Source organism: Suricata suricatta, chromosome X, assembly GCF_006229205.1.
Source record: "Suricata suricatta isolate VVHF042 chromosome X, meerkat_22Aug2017_6uvM2_HiC, whole genome shotgun sequence".
Taxonomy (NCBI): domain Eukaryota; kingdom Metazoa; phylum Chordata; class Mammalia; order Carnivora; family Herpestidae; genus Suricata; species Suricata suricatta.
In genome coordinates this window covers 55,004,513-55,014,855 of record NC_043717.1, presented here as the reverse complement: position 1 = coordinate 55,014,855, position 10,343 = coordinate 55,004,513, and the positions used below count along the sequence as shown (strand labels likewise).

The window sequence follows — 10,343 nt, the reverse complement described above, 5'->3', positions numbered from 1 at the left end:
TTGTTGACATTGCTGCTATGAACATTGGGGTACATGTGCTCCTATGCATCAGCATTTCTGTCTCTCTTGGGTAAATCCCCAGCAATGCTATTGCTGGATCATAAGGGAGTTCTATCGATAGTTTTTTGAGGAACCTCCGTGGAAGTTTTTTTTAATCATGAATGGATGTTGTACTTTGTCAAATGCATTTTCTGCATCTATTAAAATTATCTTATGGTTCTAATCCTTTCTTTTATAAATGTGGTGTATTATTGAACCACCTTGCATCCCAGAAACAAATCCCATTTTATCGTGGCAAATAATTTTTAAAGTATTGTTAGATTTGGTTTGGTAGTATTTTTTTGAGAATTTTTATCTGTATTCATCAGGGATATTGGCATGTAGTTCTGTTTTCTAGTGGTGTCTCCATCTGGTTTCAATATCAGGATAATGCTGGCTTTGTGGAATGGATTTGGAAGTTTTCCTTCCTATTCTATTTTTAAGAAGAGATTGAGAAGAATAGGTATTAACTCTTCTTTAAATGTTAGTAGAATCTGCCTATGAAGCCATCTGGTCTCAACTTTTGTTTGTTGTCAGTTTTTTTGTGTTGTTTTGTTTTCTTTTTTTGTTACTGATTCAAGTTCTTTGCTGTTTATTGATTTGTTTAAGTTTTCTATTTCTTGTGATTTGCATTTTGGTAGTTTGTATGTTTCTACGAATTTATCCATTTCTTCCAGGTTGTTCAAATTGTTGACCTAAATTTTTTTCATAATATTCTGTTATAATTATTTTTATTTCTGTGATGTTGGTTGTTTTTATCATCTCTCATTTGTGATTTTATTTATTTGGGTCTTTTCTCTTTTTGATAAGTCTGGCTAGGGGTTTATCAATTTTATTAATTTTTTCATAGAACCACCTCCTGGTTTTATTGATCTGTTCTATTGTTTTCTTAGTTGCTATATGATTTATTTCTGGCCTAATCTTTATTCTTTCCTTCCTCTTGCTGCCTTTATTCTTCTTTTGTTCTGTTCTAGCTCCTTTAGGTGTATGGTTATGTTTTGATGTGAGATTTTTCTTGCTTCTTGAGGTAGGCATACTTCCCTCTTATGACCACTTTGGCTACATCCCACAGGTTTTGGACCATTGTGTTTTATTTTCCTTTGTTTCCATGTATTTTTTATTTCTTCTTTAATTTCCTGGTTGACCCATTGTTTAGTTGCATGTTGTTTTACCACATGTATTTGTGGTCTTTTCTGATCCTTTCTTATGGTTCACTTCTACTTTCACAGCATTGTGGTCAATGAAGTTCCATGAAGTTGCATGCTATGACTTCAGTATTTTTGTATTTGTTAATGCCTGCTTTGTGACCTAGTATGTGATGTATTCTGGAGAATATCCTATGTGTGCTTGAAAAGAATGTGTATGCTGCAATTTCAGGATGGAACATTCTGAATATATCTATTAAGTCCATTGGGTCCAGTGTATCATTCAAATCCATTGTTTCCTGGTTTATTTTCTGTACAGATGTTCTGTCCATTAATGTAAGTGGGGTGATAAAGTCCTCTACTCTTATTGTATTATTATGAATTGATTCCTTTTATGTTTGTTTTTTAACTGTTTTATATATTTGGGCGTTCCATGTTGGGTACATAAATACTTAAAATTTTTGGATCATCTTTTGTATTTTCCCCTTTATGATTATATAGTGCCCTTCTTTGTTTCTTGTTACAGTCTTTGTTTTAATGTCTATTTTGTCTCATATAAGTATTTCTTCTCCAGCTTTCTTTTTCTTAATGTTTATTTTTGAGAGAGAGAGAGGGAGAGAGAGAGAGAGAGAGAGAGAGAGAGAGAGATGGAGACAGAGAAACAGAGCATGAGTAAGGGAAGAGTAGAGAGAGGGAGAAAGAATATGAAGCAGACTTTAGGCTCTGCGCTGTCAGCCCAGAGCCCAACATGGGGCTTGAACTCACAAGCCATGAGATCATAACCTGAGCCAAAGTTGGACACTCAACCAACTGAGCTACCCAGGCACCCCTCCAGCTTCCTTTTGACATCAATTTGTGTGATACATTTTTCTCCATTCCCTCACTTTCAATTTGCAGGTAGGTGTCTTTAGGTATAAAATGAGTCTCTTGTAGGCAGCATATAGTTAGGTCTTGTATTTTTATCCATTCTGACACTCTATGTCCTTTGTTTGGAGTGTTTAGTCCATTTACATTCATAGCAATTATTGATATAGATGTATTTAGTGCCAGTTTTATTACTAGTTTTATCACTGTGTCTAGAGAATATCTCTGATCTTTTCTTATCTTTGTCGCTTTTGGTCTTTCCTTTCCACTCATAGAATCCCTTTAATATTTCTTGCAGAGCTGGTTTAGTGGTCATGAACTCCTTTAGTGTTTGTTTTTCTTGGACACTCTCCTTTTCTCCCTCTATTCTAAATGATAGCCTTGCTGAATAGACTATTATTGGAAGCAGATTTCTCCCATTCAGCATTTTGAATATATTATGCTACTGTCTTTTGACTTGCAAAGTTTCTGTTGAGAAATCTCCGGTTAGCTTTATGGGTCTTCTCTTGTAAGTTAAGCACTTTGTTGCTTTTAAGATTTTTTTCTTTATCACATTTTGCAAAATTAATTACGATATGTATTGGTGTTTGCCTGGTGTTGTTGATTTAGATGGGTGTTCTCTGTGCCTCCTGTATCTCAATGTCTATTTTCTTCCCCAAATTGGGTACGTTTTCAGCTATTGTTTCCTCAAATAAATTTTCTGTCTTTTCTTTCCTTCTTCTGGGACTCCTATAAGATCAGTGTTTTAAATTTGATGGAATCATTGAGTTCTCTATGTCTATTCTTCTGTTGCTTAAGTCTTTTTCCTTTTGTGCAGCTTCATTATTTTCCAATTATCTTGTCTTCTAGGTTACTGATTCATCCCTTTGCTTCTTGTAAGCTGCTCTCCATTGCATCAAGCCTGTTTCCAATCTTATTTATTGCATTCTCCATTTCTGGTTGTTTTTTTAACTCTTTTTTCTCTGTGGTAATGGATTCCCTGATCTCTTCCCATCCTTTTCTAAAGCCCAGTGAGTATTATGATCATTGCTTTAAATTCTCCAGCAGGCATGTTACTTACATCTGTTTCACTTAGATCTCTGGCTGTGGCCTTATATAGTTCTTTCATTTATGATAAATTCCTCTCTCTCTGTCCTCATATTGACTCAGTCTCTGCCTTCATCTGTGTGTAGAAAAGCCAATTATTTCTTCTCCTCCTGAATATAATGGCCTTATGCTGAGGAGGTCAAGTAATGCCCAGAGCCTGATGCTCAGGAAGTGTCTCTGGTGTGTGCTTTGTGCACTCTACTGTTGGGTTTCGGCTGCTCTATCCTTCAGGCCAGTCGTCTGCAGAGGCTCTCCTTGCCTGCAGTGGGCAATATTTGGTCTGTCCTACGTGAGGTGAGTTTTACCTAGGTGTGCTCTGGTCTGCTTGTGAATTGAGATCTAACACCACCTCCACCAAAACTGAGGCCCTGCATAACTCTGGTCTGGATATATATTCTTGGTTGGGGTTTGTGCTATTCTTCTGGAAGAGGGGCCAGCTGTGCCAGGATTGAGGCAAGCGTGACTGAGAAGTGCACTCCAACTAGTGTGCAGGGGTATGGGGCTTGGTGTAAGCAAGTTGGCAGTCAATGTCAGCACTGCTCTGTTTCCTGCAGGTTGCTCTGTATTTATGCTGAGGAGTAGGGAAAGAAATGGTGCCAGCCAGCTCCTTTGCTCCTGGACAGGCATCTCTGTGAATACTGGCTCTCAGAGATGTGCTCTGAGAAGATTGAATAATATTCCTCCTGTACACCATGCTTTAAGCTCTATTGGCAAGAACACATGAAATTCAGTCCCTTTCCTTTTCCAAGTCAATGGTTTTGGGGAAGCATTCTCTTTGTGTATTTTCCTGTATGCTTTTCTCCCTCTCACCCTTCTCCACCACCATGACTCCCTCTCCTCTGCAGCAACTATGATCCGTTTCTCCCCTAAACCACGTCTTCCCATTTCCTACCTTCTTCCATGTAGCCTCTTCTCTCCCTTTGTTGTGGAGTTGTTCTGTCAGTCTTCAATTCTATTTCTGGGGGATTTAGGATAATTTGGTAGTTATCTAGTTGTGTTCATGGGACAAAACATGCCTAGGATCCTCCTATTCTGCTACCATTTTCCTTTCTCCTTTTCAACACGTTTTTAAATCTCAAACTGCCAGGTACATTGTTATGCAAGAAGTATAAAGAAAGTGATTATCTGTACATTAAGCAAGCTGATTCAGAGTGTACTTTACTTCCCCAAAATGCTCTGGTTAGAAACAAAAACATTTGTATCATAAATAACATTGCTTATTAATTCCAAAGCCTCTTATTTTCTAGATCCCTCATTCATTTTTAGAAACACAGCAACACCAAAAGTACTTAAATAGCTGTTTCAATTATTTCCAGTGGAAAAACATGAGATAGGGTAATTTTGTGAGTAGCAAGACTCAAAGCATCCCATTAAAGCTGGATGCTGTTGAGTTGCCTTCACAGCTATCTAAGTCAAATATCTGCCAGTATTATAGATATGATGATGCTTATAAATAAAATAATCTTATTTTATGTACATCAGCCTGACTACTTTTAGAATATGAATATCTCAACTGGTTACAAATGCTGTGGTGTAACACACCAGTCTTTAGAGATCTGTAGATGTCTGCTGTCTCCAGGGATTGAACAAAAAGGAAATATACTGCTGAATGAATACCCACCCATACAAGAGAAGGGGTCATTTGATCCTTCCCTTTTCAATCTTACAGATTATCCAGAAGTTTCATCATCTATTGCTGTGGAAACAGAAACTTAGCAGTTTACACATTTCCTGCATCTCTCAGGTCAGTATTCTGAAGGAGGCACATAAAGTGTTACTTGGACTGCTAAGAGACAGTCTTGCAAGCAGGACTAGAAAAGAAATAAGTTCTTGCTCTGGTGAACAATATGTTAAATTCTTCACTCTTGTATTATTCATATTAAGTAGAAGTTCTATATGTAATTTATAAAGCTTGCCTAATAGCCCTTATACTGTGTCTCCCTTTCTGTAGACATTACATAGAATTCATGTTCATAGCACTCCATCTCCCCCCAAATTTTAATACCCATTTATTTGCAACTTAAAATTAACAAATACTACTAACACATCTTTTCATATTTGGGTTTAAATTTTTTCAGATTAAAAAAGAAATTGTTGCTACAATTTTTACATAAAAAGCACTGATTCTAAACATTTTCTTCAAAATGAAAAGACAAACTTGTAGAAACCTTTGCAAAACATATAACACAAAATTTCACATCCTTAATTTACAAAAATCTTGCAAATCAGAAAGGAAAAAATACAACCATTAGAAAATGGGTAAACAATACAATCAATCAATAAAAATTAAAATGAAGAATATATATAAAAATTGATCCTCTTTATTAGAAAGAAATATAAATTAAAATACTGCAAAATATCAATTTTCATCTACTAAAGCAGCCATTTTTTATGATTATCATACCCAGTATTGCTAAAGACATGTTGAAACAAGTACTCTTATGTGCTGCTGATGTAAGTGTAAAGTCATATATCGTTTTTAAGGCAATTTAACAACATACATAAAAGCCATAAAATGTTCGTATAATTATATCTGATAATCAAATTTTAGGAATGTATTTTAATGAAATAACCTGTGATTTGCACATTTATACATTACCAATTTATTATAATATCAGAAAATTGGAAACACCGTGAAATATCTAACAATACAGGAATAGTGAAATAAATTGCTACATTATTATGATGAAATAGTTTGCACTACTAAGAGTAATTTTGAAGAATAATTAATAGTTATATTAAAAAGCTGTATGAGTGTAGTTTAACTTTAAAAGTATATTTTTTATCTTTATTGAGATATAATTCACAATACCATATAATTTGACCACTTAAAATGTACAATTCATTGGTTTTTAGGCTATTCATGGAGTTGCACAACCATCACCACAATTAATTTTAAATATATAGAAATCTCATACCCTTTAGCATTCACTCCCATTCCCTCCATTCCTTCTAGGCAACCACTAATCTACCTTTCTATCTCTATAGAATTGCCTATTCTGGACATTTCACATAATTTATGACTTCATGGCCTTTGGTGAAAAAAATATTTGCAAATCAAATATCTGATAAGATACTTGTATGTATGCAGAATCTATAAAGAACATTTTCAATTCTATAAGATAAATAAAAACAATTATTAAAAAATGATAAAGGACATTTCTGAATAGACATTTCTCCATATGCAAATAATCATATGAAATATGAAGTAAGCACATGAAAAGATGCTTAACACTATTAGCCATTAGAGAAATGCAAATCAAAACCACAATACACCACTTAGTGTCCACTAGGATCCAAAAGACAGATAATAGGGTTGACAATGATGTGGAAAAACCAGAACCCTCATACATTGGTGGTTGGAGTGTAAAATGGATCAATCACATTGAAAAACAGTTTGATAATTCTTCAAAATGTTAAACATAAAAATACCATATGGCCCAGAAATTCCAGTCCTTGCATATAACAAAGATAAATAAAAGCATATGTCCACACAAAAAAACTTCTACATAAATGTTCACAGCAACTATTTATAATGGCCAAAAAGTGGAAACAAATCTAATGTCTATCTGCTGATAAATAGATGAATAAAATGTGGTATATCCATGCAACAGAATACTATTTGGCAGCCAAAAGAATAGATGTTACAACATGGATGAACCTTGAAAACATTATAAAATTACATTTAAATTTTTAATTTAAAACTTTTTAGTATTAAAATATATCTATGTATGTAGAAAAACAATGAAGGAAAATATAACAAAAATATAAGTATAAATTAAATTTTTACATTGTTGCTCCCTTCTCTATCTAGCTTTGACTGAATAGAACCTTCAACTTTTCTCTTATCAATCTATATTTTAAAGTACAATTAAAGTACAGTATTGTATAGTTTCAGGTGTATGATACAATTGTACATATTACTCAGTGTTCATTAAGATAAGTTGTACTCCTGTTTTTCTTTATGTATTTAACCTCTCCTCTCAACCTTCTCCCCCCTCAACCTTCCCTCTGGCAACCACCTATTTCTTCTTTGTATTGAAGAGTCTGGGGCTTTTTGTTCATCTTCTATGTTCATTTGTTTTGTTTCTTAAATTCCACATATGGTAAAATCATACAATATTTGTCTTTCCTGTCTGACTTATTTCACTTAGCATCATACCCTCTAAGCACATCTATGTTGTTGCAAACGGCATTTATTGCCCATATTCTTATCTCCCTAACTCCACTGCCTCGGCCAGAAAAAATAAAATCCAGATTCAGTCTGTCTGCCTTCTCCATTCCTATAGTCAGGCTGCTGGGAACTGCTACAATAATAATATAACCAATTATAAATTCTGATTGCAACTTATTACAAATAACACAACTGAGATTATTTGTGGTCTCCAGCCTAAGCTGGCTTGAAAAGTCATCACTGCTTACCTACTTACAAGTAGTTCTTTCCCCTATTAACCACTTCATACAGTCTCTCATAACACCGCTATCTCATATCATAATGAAAGTCCTAACATAAGCAATAAGAGTAGCATAAGATATAAAGGCACTCTGGGAAAGAAAAGTAAAACTGTCCTGATTTGCAGATGACATGATTGTCTACATAGATAATTCAAAGAATCTACAAAAGCACTGAGAATTAAATAAATGAGTTTAGCTAGTTCACAACACATAAGATCAACATCTATTGAGTTTCTATACAGTAGCAATGCACAATTGGGAAACCAAAATTAAAAACACAATATAAACTCCAAAACGTAAATAGCTAGATGTAAGTCTAACAAATCATATATAAGTTCTGTATGCTGAAACCTACAAAATACTGATGAAAAAGACCAAGGAAATCCTAAATAAATGAAGAAACATACTATTCTCATGGGTCAGAATACTCAGTATAGTTAAGATTTCAATGCTCCCCAAATTGGTAGAAAGGTTTAATGAAATCCCAATTAAAATTGTAGCAGGATTTTTGTAAGTATAGAAAAGCTGATTCTAAAATTTACATGGAGGGGCACCTGGGTGGCTCAATCGGTTAAGCATCCGACTTTGGCTCCGGTCATGATCTCACAGTCCATGGGTTCGAGCCCCGTGTCGGGCTCTGTGCTGACGCCTCAGAGCCTGGAGCCTGCTTCAGATTTTGTGTCTCCCTCTCTCTCTGCCCCCCTCCCTGCTCACTCTGTCTCTGTGTGTGTGTGTGTGTGTGTGTGTGTGTGTGTGTCTCTCTCTCTCAAAATAATGATATTAAAAAAGAGAGAATAAAAAGAAAAGCCATTGACTGGGAGGAAGTATTTGCAAAACACGCATCTGATAAAGGACTTGTATCCAGAACATGGAAAGTGCTCTAAAAGCTCAAAAATTTAAAAAAAAAAAAAAAAGCACAACAAAAATTGGCAAAAGGTTTGAATGGGTGCTTCACCAAAAAAGTGGAAGAGATGCTCAATATCACTAGCAATGAGGAAAATGTAAATTAAATTGTGAGGATATTCCTTTACATTCATTCTGGAATGGGTAAAAAAATTTTTTTTAATAGTGATAATTCCAAGTATTGACAAGAATGCAGAACAATTTGAATTCTCATACATTCCTGGTGGGAATGCACAATAGCACAGGTACTCTGGAAAACAGTTTGCCAGTTTGTTATAAAGTTTCTTACGTTAAATATACATTTACCATATGACCCAGTAATCCCACTCTTGAATATTTCCCCTAGAATACTGAAAACCTGTGTTCTCTCAAAATTTGTATATGAATGCAATAGCTGTATTCTATCTGATATGGTGGTTACAAGATTCTACACATGTGTATAACCTCATAGTACACCAAACAAAAGTTCATTTTACGTTAAATTTAAAAATTAAAAAATAAAGGAAAAAAACACTTCTGTTAAACTTCTCTCAAACTTCCCGTACCTTCTTTCCTTCTCTCATGCCACCAGATGTCTGCTTCTTAAAATAATACCTTCCCAAACTTTGCTAGGTTTTTTTTTTCCTGACCATCACATTAATCTACTCATTCCTTAGGAAATCTATCCATTTTCTGGCTAAAGAGTGTGTGTATATTATATGTATCTATAGATATATAGATAGTGTCTCCCACACTAGCTTGTAAGCTCCTTAAGGGCAAGGACTATGTCTTGTTCACATTTTAGTGCCAGCCTCTAAAATAATGCCTGGCACATGTTAAGTATTCAATAAATATTTGTTGAATGAATGATAAAGAGGAAGAAATGAAAAAACAGTCTCTGAGATTACATATAGGTCCTTATTTTTCTTTATTCTTTTCTATATATCCCAAATATCCTATGATGAATATGAATTGCTTTTTTATTTAGAACACATTAGAATTAATTTTAGGGGTGCCTGAGTGGTTCAGTCAGTTAAGCATCCAACTTCAGCTCAGGTCATGATCTCATATTTTGTGAGTCCCAACCCCATGTAGGGCTCTGTGCTGACAGGTCAGAGCCTGGAGCCTGTTTCAGGTTCTGTGTTTCCTTCTCTCTCTGCCCCTCTCCCGTTAGCACTCTTGCTCTCTATCGCTCGCTCGCTCTCTTTCACACACACACAAATACACATTAAAAAAGTATATTAAGCATATTTACAACAAAAAAGAAAAAACTATGAAGAAAATTAAAACCACCTATATTTCCACCACCTAAAGATAAGTCATGATAACATTTTGTTCTATCCCTTGCAATATTTTCTATGAATACATTTTGCAAACATTGAGATCATATTGTCAGTTTTGAATCTTTAGTTTTCACTAATGCCTAAAGTAACTTCCCATTATATCAAGGTATTGTTAATTTAATCAATTTATGCTTTCCAACATTAAGATTTTATCCAATTTTTCACTATTATGAATAAGGCCATCAATATTATCATAGAACATTAATCTTTTTTCTCATTTATAATCATTATCTTAGGATAGAATCCTAGAAGCAAAGCTACTGGTATGAACTAATTTTAAAAACTCTTAAAATATATGGCTTGTTTTCCAGAAAGCTTATAGCTACTTCAGTGCCTACTGTATGCCAGATGTTATGTTAGGCAGATTTTATTGTGCTTATTTTACAGATGAAAAACTAAAGTCCATTGATGTTATTTGTCCAGAGTCACAGAGTTTATGAGTTTCAAAGCTAGAATTCAGATTCAGAATTGTCCACTCTCAAAGCTCATGTTATTTTCATGTGAATTTCAAAAATAAATATTTTTGTGT

The 10,343-nt window shown here is 34.4% G+C and overlaps 1 protein-coding gene across 1 annotated transcript in view; it reads left to right on the top strand.

Annotated features, from left to right (window-relative positions):
* Positions 1-10,343, top strand: part of ZDHHC15 (zinc finger DHHC-type containing 15) — a 182,161-nt gene that overhangs the window by 171,285 nt on the left and 533 nt on the right. Inside the window, exon 11 of the mRNA XM_029930895.1 lies at positions 4,804-4,878. Within this exon, the coding sequence (XP_029786755.1) occupies positions 4,804-4,850 (47 nt within the window). The 3' untranslated portion in view covers positions 4,851-4,878. The remainder of the gene's footprint in view (positions 1-4,803; positions 4,879-10,343) is intronic.